This window comes from Melopsittacus undulatus, chromosome 5, assembly GCF_012275295.1.
Source record: "Melopsittacus undulatus isolate bMelUnd1 chromosome 5, bMelUnd1.mat.Z, whole genome shotgun sequence".
Taxonomy (NCBI): Eukaryota; Metazoa; Chordata; class Aves; order Psittaciformes; family Psittaculidae; genus Melopsittacus; species Melopsittacus undulatus.
In genome coordinates, this window is record NC_047531.1 from 36295945 (window position 1) to 36314436 (window position 18492).

The following is an 18492-nucleotide window of genomic DNA, read 5'->3' on the forward strand; positions in this document are numbered from 1 at the left end:
TCTAATATAAGCATTGCATTTGTAAGACGTGGATGCCCAGCCTTCAGTTTGAAGAGCTATTGTAAGAGTTCATTCAGTATGCTGCCAGCAGAAATACATGTCACACATTTTAGTTTAGACTTTAATATCCACTACAGACAGAAAAGAAGGGTGATAGCAGGCATGCTTTCCAGAAGTACTGTAATCAAACAGATTATATGTATTTGTAAGCCTATGTAAACAACATCCTTCAACTACAGTTTATATTCACCACAATCTAAGATCTGTCAAGGCAATAGAAACAAACCCATGAGAGCTTGCAGTCTTGATAAATTCAAAATTCCCCCCTTACTAGCATACATGCTTACCATGCTCAAGAAAATGTCCTCCTCACTCAAATCCAATCATAAACTGTATATTTAAAGGCAGCTGAAGTCCAGCCCATAGAGTTTTACAGCCCCTGCGCACTAGGACCCTTATTAGTTCTCATAGATTTCCATACTTGAGATCAGGGTACCTGCAATCTGTTTCATTCCATTAACATGCAGTCTTTTCAGCACTCAAAAAACAGCCTTGTGAACAACCAACTTCCCCCTTCCTAACTCTGGGTAAGGAAGCTATGGGTAAGAGCTAACCTAACCCTGGGTAAGACCTATGTGGGAAAGATACTTCTCCTTTTCTTGTAAGTCAGAAAATGAAATCCTGGGGTATAGTCCCAAGCCACACAGACAGCTGAAGTATTGCTGCCTAATCAAGCAAACAAGCAAACTGATGAATGTAGACCAAAGTACTGCAAGACATAAGGACCATTATTTTTCTTGAGCCTTAGTGACACAGGACTGAGTACAAATGAGGAAAAAAAGATGGGAAAATGCAGCAAAAGACAAATTTTTGTAGTCTCATTTTGCTTCTAAATAGTATCATGAGCTTTTCTCAAGAAAAAGGACATAACCCCTTTATTTGGGGGGGAAGGCGGAATTTTGGACAACTTGACGGAGTTGCAATTCTATATTTTTTACTAATTTATTGTAGCATTAATTGTCCAGATCCAGCTGAATTCATCTATTCCACATGGACTTTCAATGTTATGAGGCAGAAGGCTAGGAGGGGTTTCTTTAATCCACATCCTAGTCAAGTTTGAACGTACCTGAAAGAATGATCAGAAAGACTTTAGGAACACAAAATTATATATGGGCTCTCTTTTCCAAAGCCTTTGTAATTTGGAATACTACTAAGGGTAAAGGAATTAAACTCTACTGCTTTTAGGCCTTGGGCTGTGGTCAACAGCTTATTTATAGATATTTACTTAGATGTCAAGAACATAAGGATCAAGGTCTCTTTATACATAGCTGCTGCATGTTAATCTCCAAATGCACGTATTTCACAACAGGATACACCATATGAAGCCATTATGTGGTTTAGTTTACAACACACAGAAAAGCAATTTCAGAAGGTTTGTAAGAGTACTGAACCTTGCTGAAACTAAAGGACTTAAACAGGAATGCACCATTCAGAAAAGGATCTTATACTACACTGTAAGTTGCGAGGAAAAATGGGATGCAAGTAAAACCTCAAGGAAAAAGAAAAAATCAAGGGCCTCAGTTTCCACATGCTCTCATGTGAAACTGTCTACCTTGAAATAGGTTATACTAAAGTCTGAACTGACAACCACTGCTCCTGCATAAAGGTATCCTAAGCGCCAAGGCACCTATTTATGAGCCAACACTGCCTCCTATGTTCTGTTAGGAGAATACAGCTGGTTACTCCTCAGAAAAATTTCCTAATTTGTAATTCAGTATCTGGAAGCATTAAATCTGGTATCAAAAACGTAGTCAGAATGGCAGCTTGAAAACAGAAAGGGCTGAAGCATCTGCTAGGCTTTAAAGTCACACAATGTGTTAGGAACCTGACAGGCTAAACCTCACTCAAGAGCAGACTTTCAACTATTCTCAGAAATAGGCACTAATCAAGCACTCTACAAACACCTAAAACAAACCAACCAACAAAAAAATATATCTCCCCTCATGTTTCTTTGAATGTTGCACATTAATACATTTGGAAACTTTTCCTTGGCTCAAAAGGAGTTGTTTCACCTGCTCCATTAACCCAGTAGATAATTTCTTACCTACTAAAGGTGGCATAGGTGTATGTTTCGCTCTGTTTCCTGGGCTTAGGCAGGGGCTACTTTTAGGCACTTCACCTATCTAACTAGCTTCTCAAAGAGTTCTCAGGAATGAGCTTCTGCAAGTAACAGGTACAGAGCACCAGATGGTCCAATAAATACTGAGTCAATTTACAACACTTAAATTATCCTACTCTAAACACATTATCCCACTTGGCGCTTGTCAGCCACACCTGGACTACTGTGTTCAGTTTTGGTCCCTACACTAAAAAAGCTGTGGACAGGCTGAATAGAGTCCACAGAAGGGCCAAAAAGATGATCCCAGGACATGGAAGCCATGTGAAGAAAGGCTGAGAGAACTGGGTTTGTCCAGACTGTAGAGAAGGTAGCTCAGAGAACTTACCACCATGCTCCAGTATTTAAAAGGTGGTCATAAAGACGATGGAGACTTCCCTTTTACAAGGAGTCACATGGAAAAGATGAAGGGTAATGGGCACAAGTTACTATGGGGAGAATGCAACTGGACACAAGAGAAAAAATTTTCACAATGAGAACAATCATCCATTGCAATAATCTCCTCAGGGAATTGGCGGATTCTCCAGCACTGGACACCTACGATTTGGCTGGGACATGTTTTGCCTTGAAAAGTTGGACCAAATGATCCCTGAGGTCGGTTCCAACCTTATATTCTATGATTCTATGCAGTGCACATTAGAAGACAGCCATTCCTACATGTGACTCATACTGCCCCTTTACAATAAGTCAAAGGGCAATCCTTGAAAAAGTTCTTCTCTGCATTAGATTGCTTTCCAACAAGGCTGAACTCACAAGACTTCTTATTTTACCTCTCCAGTTGTGATTATTAAACAACTGGGAAAATGACACTTAAGCATTCAAAAATCCCAATAGTAGCAGCTACAGATTTAAAACATTCAGTATTGGCCTGTAGAACGGGAACAATCTCTGAAGTTTGACTAAACTTCCAAGGTTTATTAACAAGCCTGATATAACAACATGGTTATCTTATTATTGAAAGGCTATTACTTATCTATTATTAGAACTACTGCTAATATTTATACCAGTCTCAACGTGGGCAATCATGTTTTTAATAAATGCAGTCCACACATTCTAACCATAAGGAAGAAAACTGTGTTCTAAACCAACACACTCCACAGGGCTTTAAAAGGATTTTTGTTCAAAAGAGGAGTTTCAATCACTTAACAGAAATCCCAATTAGAAGGAATTTTTTTTACATCACGTATCCACAACATGAAGTTTTTGGAAGTCTACATTAAAACCTGAAAAGATAAGGATCACACCACACACAGGGCTTTTTTTTGTGAACTCAGGTAAGTAAAATGCAGTGTTCACTTTGAAGCAGAAACAACACTGAGTACATTGAGTGCATTGCTCTGAAGTCTTTGTTAATTTATACAAAATTAACAAGAATGAAAGTTAGCTCATTATTCTGAACATTTCAACCAAAGTGTCAAAATCATGACAGAACCCAAACATTTTAAATAGTCAAAGCTTATCTAGTCATCCTCAGTATATCTGCATGAAGGCCATGGGTTTTTAATGTTTGCTTAAGTTTTGCATAGCTAAGCTGTCTTGGAACTTGAGACAGTTGAGGATTACAGCAAGGGCAGTTCCCTGACCTGAGCAACACACAGATCAATATCAGATAAGCAAATGGGAAATGGAAGAGGAAGAGGCAAAGAAAGTGGTTTGCCTGAAGTCCCACATCACTGGTAAAGCTGGATTAAGAAAGAGATCTTCAAATGGCTATCGCAAAGTTGTTCCCATATTACGACCCACAAAGTGGATTTTCAAGCTAATACAATTGAACAGAAAGCAAAACAACAACAAAATCGTATACAACATCTCAACTGTTATGGAGAGCACGAAACTTTTAGACCGCATTGAGTATTAATGAAATATGGTGCATTTAGCTTCCCTCTGAGTAGCCCTTCCAAGGGATTTAGATGTATTATATATCCAATTTCCATTTGTTCAGCACTTCAGGTTCCTATGCCAGCTACATTTTGACTTTCTGCTTGCTAAGGATGAGGGAACTGGCAGCTAATCGATAGTATGATTAAGGAAGAGCACTGTTCTGATTCAGCAACAATCATTTCACTCTTGGCTGGGGACATTTTGTACAAATAACTTAGTAATTTAGAAATACCCTGCACAGATTGGCCAATGATACGTGCCTTAATCAGCTACAACATATTTGTAAAATATAAGATACACAGAGACCAAAGTGATTTTACCCATTACACATGTCCTCCTAGTCCGAAGTACAACTTCCATTCAAAGTCATGGAAACACCAAGGCTGCAGTGTTCATATTAACTCTACCCCATCAAACCTCCCACCCCACCCAGTAACCCAAATTTCTACCAACATTAGATTAGAATTTACAGGAAGGGAAATAAATTCAACATCTTTCAAATGCAATTTAGCCTTTAGATTAGGTGATGATCCCACAATCTTGTCACAAGGTTTGCTTATTTATCACCTACTACCTGAGCTGTGCTATCTAGCAGTGTGTGTGGTCTTATCACACTGGAAAAGGAGTCAAAATGGATTGAGCTACTGCAATTTGAGGTGTTGTCTTTCAGCCAGAGGTTATTCTCCCACAGCAGGATCAGTGGAAGACAGTGTGCCTGCTACAGGCTGCTCAGTCACTACCATTTGCAATCTGATGTGAACTTGAGGTGAAATTACTGATGGTTCAAGTTAACACCCATGCTGTGAAATCTCTCAACACAAGAGCATTCATTGCCTCTATCACTAAGTCAGCACTGTCTGCAGAGGGCAAAGGTGAATGGCTGAGGCACTAACTCTACCTGGTGTGAGATAAAACCTGACAGAAAATGCACTCATTTCAGTCTCAGTGAAGGTGGTTCAACCACTTCATTATACTACAGAAATAGCATAAAATAAGAGCACAAACACACACAGAGATGCCACATCTTCTAAACCAAGTGGTGCTTGCTAAACACTTGATTGTATTCCAAATTGATTAGAAAATGGTTAACTAAATAGGAATTCTCCAAGGAGCTCCGGGTACTTTCAGCTGAACCTCTTTATACATGAGGACAGTAGAATACAAAACCCGTATTATTTGATGTTCACAAAGGGATAATACAAAGTATATGATTCTTTTCACACCAGCACCCTCTCCCCTCCTTCTCAGTCTCTTTCCCTGCACCACATAATCTCACAGGTTAGATATAATGTAAAGCCTAGCACTAGAATTGGCCTGACAGTGTTGCTAGCACTCCATAAATGCAGAGGTAAGAATGAGGATGCTGCTACCTATATTTTTTTTAATGTACCAACAAACTGGGAGGTGAGAAAAGTGTTATCAGAGTTGCAGGAATTAAAGAAGGCAGTTGCACCACTTTTAATGCAACTGGTTTCACATTTTAGGCAAGACAATTCTTACCACATCATAAGCTACTTCACACAGGAGGTCACATCATAAGCTACTTTACATTCTATAAAGTACCTAGTAGGGCCCTCCATTTGATTGAGTTGCTTAAATACTGCAGTAATATAAATAAGCATTGAATAACTACTGGAAAACAATCTAATCCAAGCCATGGACTGGCCTTTGTTTGAAATTCTGCTTTCCTGGGGACTGGAGGAAAGGATAAAAAAAAATAGTATCAAGAACATTAAATTCCAATAATTTTCTTTCAGAAAAAGGCTGTATTTTAGAAATGAGTGACATGAATCACATGCTGGTATTCCAGGAAGAGTATGTTCCTATACAATTACAGACTCTCCTCATGCAAGCAGATAAAATAAACTCCAAGCACACTGTATTTGTTATTTTAACTGTAACCATTACCATAGTCACAGTTCCTGGAGTGCGTTTGTTCAAGAGCTACAAGAACTTGGGTTCAGAAGAAGCTCTAGGAATACATTTGCAGAAGTTTCAGGCATCTTCCGGGCAGCCATGACTTCAAATTCAACAGCACAATACAAACTTCAACAGCTTCAAAATTTGAAAGGGACATGGCAAAGTAACGGTGTATTACCATGAGAAGCAGCAACGATAAGGTAAGTAGGAACAAGCAAATGCCAAAAGGGGTGGAAAAGAACAAACCTGTAAAACCAAGATTAAAACATCACTTTCTGTGGAAAGCAACTCAGAAAAATGGTCTCAGTCCATAGTGTCATTTTGCATGCATTATTTTAATGTCACCATAGAATGGTTTGGGCTGGAAGGGGCCTTAAAGCTCATCCAGTTCCAGTCCCCTGCCATGGGCAGGGATACCTTCCTCTAGAGCAGGTTGCTCCAAGCCCCATCCAGCCTAGCCTTCGACACTGCCGGGAATGGGGCAGCCACAGCTCCTCTAGGCAACCTGTGCCAGCACCTCAGCACCCTCACAGGGAAGAGCTTCTTTTCTAATATCTAATCTAAATCTCGCCTCTGCAGTTTAAAGCTATTCCCCCTTGTCCTAATATCTTCCTGTATTGATTTTTACTCATTTGCTTATTAAGACCAAGAGAATTAATAGAAGACTAAAACAGAGGCTGCTCCTCTCCTGTTGACTGAAGCTAGGTAAACAATTCTGGTTTACCAGGAGAGACTCACTCCCAGCAAGTAACAGTGAAGATAATTTGCCTTGCAATTCTCCACACTAAATTGGACTAAATTGCCTTGCAGTTCTCCACACTGGCATTAATCTTTGCACCATGGAGGGAGAGAAAGAAGGAAGGAAGGGGTGGAGGAACTTCAAAGAACATCTAACTTATTACCATATCTAAAACATATTACAGCACCTGAATAACTTTTAAACATGAATATGCATGTTTGTATCAGATATTTACCATTGCAGTAAACAGTAAGGTCTTTCAAAAGAACAGAAAAGTTACCTTTAGAGGGTTGGTGGTTTTTTTTGTCTGGGTATATAGAAGACTGCTAGAAATCTACTTACGGTTGAGTGAGGTCACGAGTGATGAAGTCTGAACTCTTGAAGAGGAGGAAGATGTCACTGAGAGCTTTACATTTCAAAGAACTGTTCATTGCTATCCAGTAGGCATCCTAAACAAAAAAGGAGATTATCCAAAATGCACCTTAACTAGCAGGAATGCAAGCTGCAGATCTAGCTACATATTATACAGTATTTGAAATACAGACAGAAGATTATTTATTTCATGTTGAGGAAAACTTCACTTGCTGAAGATTACAAGACACAGAATAGTTATTGCTTTTCTTATGAATACTCCATCTGAAGCAGATCAAATCCACTTAAAAAAAAAAAAAGTTTTGCCTTCCTGTTTCAGGCACTTCCTTGGAATGCTTGACTGAACACAAGTTTCCCTTGAGAATATGATACAAACACATTTGGGTGCATCCATCCTTAAGGTATAGTTAAGAGTACCAAATATACCTAAAGGGAATCACAGAATGGTCTGGGTTGGAAAGGATCTTAAGATCATCTAGTTCAATCCCCTGACACAGGCAGGGACACATCACACTAGACCATGTCTCCCAAGGCTCTCTCCAACCTCACCTTAAACACTGCCAGGGATGGAGCACTTACGACTTCTTTGGGCAACTTGTTCCAGTGTCTCACTACCCTCACAGTAAAGAACTTCCTTACATCTAGCCTGAACATCCCCTGTTTTATTGCCCTCCCTTTTTTTTTTTCAAATGTAGTGGTTTTAATCTTTATCCCAGGCAAAGTTTCCAGCCAGTATCCTCAATGAGAAGAGTCTGACCATCATACTCTTATCTGTGACAAGGACACAGGGTTTTATGTAAGAAAGCCAGGGCTGTCTTTGCCTCACCAAACAGTGCACCATTTAGCTCTAATCCACCAGAACAATTGGCTCTATCATGCTTCACTGATATCTTGTCTATCACTTCTTCCTTCATCACTACACTCTTCTACTTCCCAGTGCATTAAGATAAAACAAATAATCAGAAAAAGCCTCATGATAACATCTGTTCCAAGGTTTGGGAATCAGCATTCTTACCCTTGGAGCACTCCAGTTAAGTTTAGGAAAAACACTACCACCCAAGGAACTTATTGCTTCTTCAACTTTAGCTGTGAACTCAGGAAATTCGGGTGCCTGTACAAAGAACAACAACAAAAATATCAGTTTCAATATATTTAATAGTGAAAAAATCCAAACACCATTAGAAATATGTATTATACAAGGAATAAATGTGTTCAAAATAAGAAACCAAGAACACCCTCAAAATAATGTATATGTAGAATGTCGTGGTTTAAACTAAATCTGCACAGTTCCCCCTTTGTTTCCCCTCCCCCCCCCTCACCTTCCCACTCCCGGAGGGATAGGAAGGAGAGCCAGAGGAATACAACTCCCACGGATTGAGGTAAAATCAGTCCAGCAATTAAGGTATAACAGAAATAACTACCGGTACCAATAACAAATCAATGTTAGAAGAGACAAACAGGGAGAGAGAGTACGATACCACCCGCCGCCAGGAGGCCAGCCCGGCAGAGAGAGTTCCCCTCTCCCCCCCTGGCCAGCTTCCAGTCCCCTCCCCGAGCAGGACGTGCTGTGGTATGCAATACCTCCCCGACTAGCCCAGACCAGGCGCCCTATCTCTCCCTCCTCCCTGGCAGAGCATGAGCTACTGCTGAACCCATGACATAGAAGTAAATCACTTAAGAATCAACTGACATATTCAACCAGAGAAAACTGAAAATATGTCTCCAGTTCTCTCATTACTGGAAGATTCCATAAAGTTCAGGGAAAACCCAAAACTTTGTAACATTCATCATGAAAGCTGCAATAGCTGCAAATGTGCAAGTCAAATAAACAGACCTTAAACACCTATCTGTTGGTTTATACCTGATCGCTGTATATAAATAAGCTCTAAGACGATTTAAAAGCAAGAAAACTTTCAAAAATAGTTTGTTAAAATTAAGCATCTCTTTAAAAATATAAAATACAAATATTGTAGTATTCTGTCAAAGTATTAAAAGGTAGAAAGGAGTAATTACTGTTTTGTAATAGTTCTTCAGTTGCATTTAGAAGCACAGTAAGAGAGCAGAAGTAAATAAATCAATTCACAGACAATTTGAGTGACAGCTCCTCATTTAAGCTTTAGTTTTACAAAATAATATTAGCAATACTTTAATCAGCTCTCATATTAGGTCTTAAAGTAGCCCCTTAACAATATATTGCATCAAAACAGAGAACATGCGCAAAGGTATGGGTTGGATTAGAAAAGCCTGTCTTGTAAAGACCATTGTCAATACTGTAAATATAAGAGGAAAAAAGAAACTCCTCAGGATGCAGTAAACTCCACTCTGAATGTGGTGCAGTAGAAAAAAAAAACCCAGATTGCTGACCTTTAAAATAATATTAAAGGATTACAGGTATATGTCAAGAGATTTTTCATGTAACAGGATTTATAACAAGTATACAAGAACACTGCTTCTGGCTGAGTGTTCTGAAACTCAACTCAAAGATAACTTCTAGGCTAAAGCTAACTGATGTCTTTAAACCAAAGCAGCCCTCAGAGCCTCACAAGTGACAAAAAAAGTTCATACATATGGTATCTCCTTTCTGCAGGCCCCCCAAATGCAGACACTTAAGAAAGCACTCTCTCATTTTAGCACAATGACCCAGACTGAACTTCAAACTGTCTGAAGCTTTCCTTAGTACATTAGCTGGTCTCCACTGGGAAACTACACCTGAAAAACTGAAAAAGCACTTATCTTATTTACTTTATTTTTAGAGCTTCAGTAAACTCTAGAAATTGTTCCTGCAAGAAGTAAGATCCTTCATCCACTGCATTCTGATCCAATTGCCTCTTGTTTTGACCCAAGTCAGGAGTCACACTATATATGTAATAAGAGCAGATTCTAAACTTTCCTGGGGGAATGTTACATCATGTCATCATTTTGTCATTTGATTAATACAAGTGAAGAAATATAAACAAGAGGACAGCTCCAAGGCTACATAAACAAACTGTATTCTATCATTCCCTAAATTCTGAGTGCCCAGCTTTGCAATCATCAATATTTATGCATGTTTTTTTAAACACAGATTTTTTTATAATCCTATCTGCTAATTCTTCATCAGAACACACACAGGGAAACTGGCAACTAAGGCAGGTCTTCAAATCAGAATAATCACAACCACAGCCCACTGTATTGCTCCCTGAGCCAAGAAACCAATGCCAATATAACCTGGGATTTATCATCAGTAAGATACAAATGAATGACAGTAAATACAGAACAGCACTCTCCAGTCTGTCCCACTCTTCTTTACACTTTATGTTCTGTTTTGTCTCCCTGTTCAGCTTACATATCACTGCTTCACAGAATTACAGACTGGTTTGGGATAGAAGTGACCTAAAAACTCATCCAGTTCCAACCCTCTGCCATGGACAGCAGCACCTTCCACTAGAGCAGGCTGCTCCAAGCCCCATCCAACCTGGCCTTCAACACTGCCAGGGATGGGGCAGCCACAGCTTCTCTGGACACCCTGTGCAGAACCTCACTACCCTCACAGTGATCTACTTGATCCATTCTCATCTCTTATGGTAACTCCAGATGCAGCTCCCCAGCCTTCTGCATTCTGCACAGATCATTTATTCAGTCTCCTCAACACTTTCAGAACAGTTAACAGTCAACACTTAAAAGCACAGAAAACTATTTCCATTCACTCCCTGGCAGTCCCTAGTTTTCAGGTAGAGAAAGCATATTTGCCACGAGGGAGTCATCAGACCAATCATCTACCAAATCTGCAAGATAAAGAGCATATTGTGAAATTCTACTTTCAAGAGCCTCTTTCTCTGTGTAGGTGTATTTTTGGAGGATTTTTTTTTATGCCATGGGCATAAACCATATAATACCAGATCAACTAGGTTGGAAAATGTTCACTACTAATAATTTTCAAACGTCCAAGTTTGGCAAAAGACAAAGCCCTACCACTCTGAACAAGAGCCACCCTGGAGGCCAAAATACTCCTCTTCTTCCTCTGCCCATGTTTTACTGCTGAGCATCATGCTATAGGGTATGGAATATCCCTTAAGACAATTCAGGCCAGCTGTCCTGACTCTGTCCTCTCTCCTCTTGCCTACACCTGCTGGAGAGGAGCATGGAGCAGAGAGGGAAAAGAGAAAGCTTTGATGCAATGCAAGCTCTGTTCAGCAACAGCTATAAGTTAACTCCATCACAGCCAGCCCCAGTAAAGGCAATGTCTTTAGCTATAGAACTGCAATCCTTACAACGCTTACATAGCTAAGCTGAAACCACTTGGCCTGTACCCTTCTCATGGGTGCAATACGTCTTGATAAAGTATTTCCTTATTGTGTTGTACACCATAATGAAACCTGATTCAAAAGCTTGGTATTTCTTTAGCTGCATTAACATGAATTTGCAAAAGGTAAAACGGATACCAAAATCCTTGTTCTGACTAATTTATGGTCTAAAGCATCAACTTTCTCAAAGATTAGATCTTTGAACTGAAGCTATTAGCATGTGCAAATCTGGCATGAAATAGTTTTATAATCTAAGCTATAAATTCTGTTCTAGCATATGTATGACTCAGAGCAGGGCTGTGTTTATATTGCACTTAATCCAGTGTGACCAATTCAACACTGTTGAACACGAGGAAGCTAACAGGACTGAAATAACAGTACCAATGGCAGGCAAAGTGACACAAATATATTAACTCTGATGATGATACGGCAAGAGCAAGTTTCAAAAAAGATGTAAAAGATGGGCTTGTTCAGCCTGAAGAAGAGAAGGCTTTGGGGAGACCTTAGAGCAGCTTCCAGTGCCTAAAGGGGCCAACAAGAAACCTGGAGAGGGACTTTTTACAAGGGTCTGCAGGGATAGAACAAAGGGGAATTGCTTTAAACTGACAGAGGGGAAATTTAGATTAGATATTAGGCAGAAGCTCCTCCCTGTGAGGGTGCTGAGGCACTAGCACAGGTTGCCCAGAGAAGCTGTGGCTGCCCCATCCCCAGCAGTGTTGAAGGCCAGGCTGGACAGGGCTTGGAGCAAACTACTCTAGTGGAAGGTGTCCCTGCCCAGGGCAGGGGTTTGGAACTGGATGAGCTTTAAGGCCTTTTCCAACCTAAACCATTCTGTGATCCTACCATCAAAGAAGTCTGGTTGGTATCTATCATGATCCTGATTCTAAGCCAGGCACAGTGAAAGGGAAAAAAAAAAATTAGAAAGAAGAAGGAAATAGTGGCACAACACAGGTGTAAGAGCAAATTTGAAAATTGAGCTGCAGGGGCTTTATTTCTTCGGCATCCAGTCTGATTAAGTAATTGGGAGATATTGGAAGTGGTGAAAATGAAAGATAGCTATATTTAGAGCCAACTCCAGTTCATTTCCTATAGTCTAACAAGTGTGTGATTGTTGGGGATGAAGAAAAGCATTTTATTTTTAGTTAAACAAAATTAAGCCAGCAAAACTTTTTTGAAGTTACATACATCCACACTGCCATCTGTCTAGAAGGGTCTGAAGAACATTAAATACAGCATCAGGTATCTCTAACTGGCAACAAGTTTGTATCACAAGGTTGCAGAAAGGGTACTCCTGGGAAACCCACATGTTAGGGACTTACCTTAAGTGTTGTAGTATTCTCATCATCTGACCACTGTTGAAAATAAGAACAAATCAAAGGTTACTTGTCCCCTGAGCTCCTTTATCATTTATGAGAACATCAGAATTCATCTAGCTTCCTAAAAGCTAGATGGAGATCAAATCATTGCCCTGGAGTTCCAGTAGCATAACGTCACAATCCTCCAGTTATAACAGCTGTAAATGAAGACAGGAAAAATGCTGCATCTTTGGCAAAGTACTATTCTAAAGTATGGATAAGAGAAGACACATGTGTATTTTAATTGTGATTTATATCACAAACTTGGACATTTCAGAACTCCACAGCTTTCCCTGCCTAAAGCCTGTCTCCAGCACTTCCATCCTTGGACAAATACCCATAAGTTTCAGTTATATTTCTTTTTCATCCTGTTTTGTACCTTCTGTCACCTTTTACTTATATTTTTCAGCATTTTTCTTCTGGAATAGCCTTATGAGCTATTACTGCCACGGACACTTTGTTTCTTGAAATAACTCCTCCAAATGCTGTACTCCTATTTTTTCAGGGCATGAAATGGCATTAAGTTCAATTCCAACATCCTTCAACATTATCTACTTACTATTACAAACACAATTATCAAGAAATAATAAAAAAGCAACTTTTGTGAAAGAGCACAGAAACATTTTAAACCTTGCATAAATAACGTTTCTAAGCTTCTCAAGGCAACTACCACATGATTATTCTTTCTGTGAAGCACTCTCCTCACCTATAAATTACGCAGAAAAGGTTACACATTCATACTTTTCTCAAGAGACTTGTCATTAAATTGCATTTTATACTGACCTGTATTTCCTCTGCATCATCACTCCCCTCCTGAGCATGACTTGGTGGATCTTCTCTGAAACAAAAAATAAGCAGGGAAAAAAAAATTAGGCACTGGAGTTTGACTTGACCATATCATAGAACAGCTTGGGCTGAAAAGGACCTTAAGATCATCCAGTTCCTACCCACCTTGCCATGAGCAGAGATGCCTCGCACTAGACCATGCTGCCCAAGGCTCTCTCCAACCTGGCCTCAAACACTGACAGAGATGGAGCATTTACCACTTCTTTGGGCAAGCTGTTCCAGTGTCTCAACACCCTCACAGTAAAGAACTTCTTCCTCATATCTAACACTAACTTCCCCTGATTATGTTTAAACCCACTTCTGCTTGTCCTATCACTACAGTCCGTGATGAAGAGTCTCTCTCTGGCATCCCTGTAGGTCCCTGTCAGATATCGAACGCTGCTACGAGGCAGCACCTAACAGCTGCAGATCTCAAAATGTTTTTGTGAGAAGAATAAGCCCCAAAGCCCCTGGCAGAGAAAAATCAGAGCAAGCCAGTAGAGAGAACTGAAAACCAAGCACCCTGGCATTAGACTTGGGCCCTACCCAACACACTTTGCTGCTTTCAAATTAGCAGATCACTTTCTGCTCTGAAAATGCCACAACTGAAGCTTTTGAACTCCCTATGAATGATTCTTTTGCAATTTTACTGTACTCTGACAGAAGCAGAAATTAAACTTTCATTTAAATTCTGCTTTGCCTCCATACTCCTTTTCCAAGTAAAAATTCATTAAACTTTAGTTTCATATGTTGATCTATGAATTTTTGGTTCTGAAAAGAAAACATCCTCCCACCCTACACAACAAAAAGATTCTAATAACATAGCTCTTACCTTCTTCCTGAAAAGTTCCTTTTTCTACACAGATGGGATAGTTACAAAACAAGAAAGCACTTGACTGCAAATATTCCCTTGAAGTTTTAGGTGACATCTGAAGTTCTTTCATACAACTGAGTGTGAAGATGTTAAAGAAGACCAAGCTTTTGAAGATTTATTCAGCAACTCAGTATAAAAAACAGCTTAAGTTCAAATGTAGGTCTCAACTCTTCAACAAGCTAAGTCTCTGCAGCCCCTTAATGTACTTCTATAGGGATTAAACAATCTATTCAGTTTTTGAGATCTAGAGCTCAGATATTGGTTTACTGAAGATTAAAAGAGATTGTGGCCTTGAATGCCATATCACATTCACTTCTAGCTAAGACAGTTCAACTAAGAGAAAAACTGGTTTCTAAAAGGGATTTTCAATAGGAAACATGTTAAAAATCATAATTTAAGTCAATTCTCCAGCTGTTCATTATTGGACTGAAGAGAGCCCAAAATGTTTGCAGAACACAGCTGTAAAGTCAGTTGCAGCTTTTCTGAAGGCTTATTAAAAAATAAATAGCTGCTGCTAAAGAAGTTGCACAATTCCACAGAAGCAGGTGACAAAATTGCTTCTTATCCAAAATGGTTTTAAAACAATTTGTCCTGGGTTCAGCTAACTGCAGTAATTTTTCTCCTTCTTAGTAGCTGGTGCAGTGCTGTGGTCTTGACTTTCAGCATGGGAACAATGCTGATAACACCAATGTTTTTAGTTGTTGCTAAATAATGATTACTCTAACCAAGAACCATCTGAGTCTCATGCTCTGCCAGCGAGGACAGGAAGCTGGGAAGAAGTAGAGGCAGTACACCTGACCCAAACTAACTAAAGAGGTATTCCATACCACAGCAGGTCATACCCACTATATAAACTGGGGGCAGTTACCTGGAAGGGTTATATCGCTGCTCAGGTTGGGCTGGATATCAGTCTGCAGGTGGTGAGCGGTTGTATTCTCTTCTCTTGTTATTTCCCTTATCAGTATTATTATTGGTGGTAGCAGTAGTGATTCTGTGCTATATCTTAATTACTGGACTGCTCTTATCTCAACCTGTGGGAGTTACATTCTTTCCATTCTCCTTTCCATCCCTCCGGGAGCTGGGGGAGGAAGACGGGGTGAGTGAGGGGCTGTGTGGTTCTGAGTTACAGGCTGGGCTTAAACCATGACACGGTTTTCTGGATTCCTTTTATTAAAATTAAAAAATAATTAAAAAAATAAAAGACCTTTCATCTTTCCAGGGTGTTTAAAAAGCTTCAGTTTTAAATAAATTGATTACAAAGAAATTAGACATGGCTTCCTTACACTCACAGCCTAATTGGTTGCTCTGTGAGAGACAAGCTACCAGCTAGGAAATGATGTAGTGTGGACTGATTTCTGAGTCTGATCATTAGCTAGGTGTCACATGCAGTAATCATTGTACAAGGAAGCCATACAGTGAGATTCTAAGCAGAAGACAAAGAACAAAGCCTGGGCTCTTACTAACTATTTCAATATCTATCCACCTCGTTCTTCTCCATTCAAAATCTTGACACAGGAATACATACATAGAGGACATTCAGCCTTGCCGTATGCATGGATTATGTGTATGCAAACAATTATACGAACTCAGTAATTACTAGGATTCTATAGGTAGCATCCAAAGCAACTTTGATAGGGTTGAGAGGTGGGCAGTGCAAACCACATGAAGTTAAACAAGACCAAGTGCAAGGCCCTGCCCTTGGGTTAGGGCACCCCCAAGCACAAAAACAGGCTGGGAGGAGAATGGATTGAGAGCAACCCAAGGAGAAGGACTTGGGGGTGCTGGTTGATGAGAAGCTCAACATGACCAACAATGTGCACTTGCAGCCCAGTAACTAACAGTGTCCTGGGCTGCATTCCAAGAAGCATGACCAGCAGGTCAAGAGAGGAGATTCTCCCTGACTAGTCTGCTCTCATGACACACCTCCTGCAGTCCTGTGCCCAGCTCTGAGGTCCCCAGCAAGGACATAGACCTGCTTGAGCAAGTCCAGAAGAGGCCACAAGAATGATCCAAGGACTGGAGTACATCTACTATGGAGACAGGCTGAGAGTTGGGCTTGCTCAGGATGGAGAAGAGAAGGTTCCAAGGAACATTAAAGGGTGCCCGCAACAAAACTGGAAAGGGACTTTTTACAAGCCATGTAAGGACAGAATAAGGAGGAATGGCTTCAAGCTGACAGAGAGATTTAGATTAGACTTTAGGAAGAAATTCTTTACTATGAGGGTGGTGAGACACTGGATCAGGTTACCAAAAGTGGTGAATGCTCCTACTGTGGCAGTGTTCAAGGCCAGGCTGGACAAGGCTTGGAGCAACCTGGTCTAATGGAAGGTGTCCCTGCCCATGGGAGGGGTTTGGAACTGGATGATCTTTAGGGCCCCTTCCAACCCAAACCATTCTACAATTCTATGATATTGAGAATAAAACTCACTTTACCCCTGGATAAGGCAGCAGGCACATGAGTGGTGTGGGAGATATCAAGCCTCTGAACTGAGTTAACCGTATCAAAACAACAAAAGGCAAAACAGCAGACTAGGCACCCAAGAGACTGGTAAACTCCACAAGGAAAGACAAGGGGAAAAAAAAAAAAAAAGAACCACTTGGTCAAGACTGAATGTATTACATGGATTTTCGGTTCCTCATCAGGAACCACCAAGTCATTTTACTGACAGCACCAGCTTGCTCACATGCTCATACAGTATGAGCTTTACTGCAGCCAGACTAGTCAAATTTTAATAAATCATTATGCAAGATATAATATGTGTAAACAAAACAGTGTTGTGACTATATCAAATAGTATTACTAGCTGGATGATAGGGGGAAAACACTCTTTACCTTCCAGAAACCACAAGTGTTCCATCATCCAGCAAATATTCTTTCACATTGTCAGGTAGGGGAAGTATCACACTAGAAGAAACACAAGAATTTCTTTAATAACTTATTATTAATATTATTTGTTAAAGTAATCACAAGAGTTTAATATAAATATGTTTTAATAGAACTCCTCTCAATAATGGTATGCTTTATTCTCTAACACTATGAAAAAAAAACATTTCTCTGTCTGCCCTGTCACTCCTTCCCACAAATCAATGCCCATTTTCCCCCCAGGAAAGTAGAGGAGAAAGAGGCAAAAATTTTAAATTAAATGCACAAAAGTGCCACATTCCTTCAAAACTCTTAAGAAACTCCAAGAAAGTGTGTTTGGCCCATGAGAAGTGGACATCTTGCTCAACCTAAAGGCTCCCCTTCCAGATCCAAACCAAAACTTGCATATACCACCTGAATGTTCCAAAAATGCAGAACTGCCACTACACTTATCAAATATACACGTGGTACACTCTACAAACCATAAAAGATTAAATGCTTTGATTACTAACAGTCTTTTTGATCCAATGGGGCAATGATCTCAAGCTTGACTTCCCCGAGTTACTGCCAGTTCTCATAACCATCTCCTAACCTGCAGCAACACCTTAGAAACTGCAGAATTTCCTACAGCTTCCAGGAATACACAGAAACACGAAGTGAATCACTTGGTTTGGGTGTGCTCAGCCTCAGTTTCTTTGAGGAACCAAGTGTGTACAGCAGTGCTGTGGAGATCAGACGGTGCTTGGTCCCCCCAGGAGAGCTGGGAGCACGGAGTCTGGCCCCCCAAAAACCCCTCAGGGTACAGGGAGAAGATCCCAGCTCCTAGGACTCCAGCTGATAGCTCGACCAAGCCTTCCCCACCTCCAGCCCAGCTCTGCCCCACACAGGTCCCCACTCACCACTACACAGGCTCATTTCCAACACAACCCAAGGCAGACTAGCCCCACACATCTCCCCACCTTCACCCCACACACTCCTCTCCCGGCCTAGGCCTGCACCCAGCCCAGCCCCACACTGCACCCTTGGCTCCCCTCACCTGCGGATGGTGACGGCCCGGAAAAGCGGATACCACACGGAGAACTGGCAGTGCACCACCTGCTCCTTCTTCATCCTCCCCCTCAACCCGAACCGGCCCTGCTCGCCCTGACCCGCGCCGCTTCTCCCCGCTGATCCCGGAAGCTCCCGATCCACCCGGAACCTCTCCC

General features: G+C 40.7%; 1 protein-coding gene across 1 annotated transcript in view; it reads right to left on the reverse strand.

The window, feature by feature from the left end:
• CDC123 (cell division cycle 123) overlaps window positions 1-18486 on the reverse strand; it is a 38567-nt gene extending 20081 nt beyond the window's left edge. The window contains exons 1-6 of the mRNA XM_005143331.3: window positions 18324-18486; window positions 17258-17329; window positions 13510-13564; window positions 12691-12723; window positions 8104-8199; window positions 7059-7165 (exon numbers count right to left, since the gene is read on the reverse strand). Of these exons, the coding sequence (XP_005143388.1) occupies window positions 7059-7165; window positions 8104-8199; window positions 12691-12723; window positions 13510-13564; window positions 17258-17329; window positions 18324-18397 (437 nt within the window). The 5' untranslated portion in view covers window positions 18398-18486. The remainder of the gene's footprint in view (window positions 1-7058; window positions 7166-8103; window positions 8200-12690; window positions 12724-13509; window positions 13565-17257; window positions 17330-18323) is intronic.
• Between the last annotated feature and the right edge of the window lie 6 nt (window positions 18487-18492).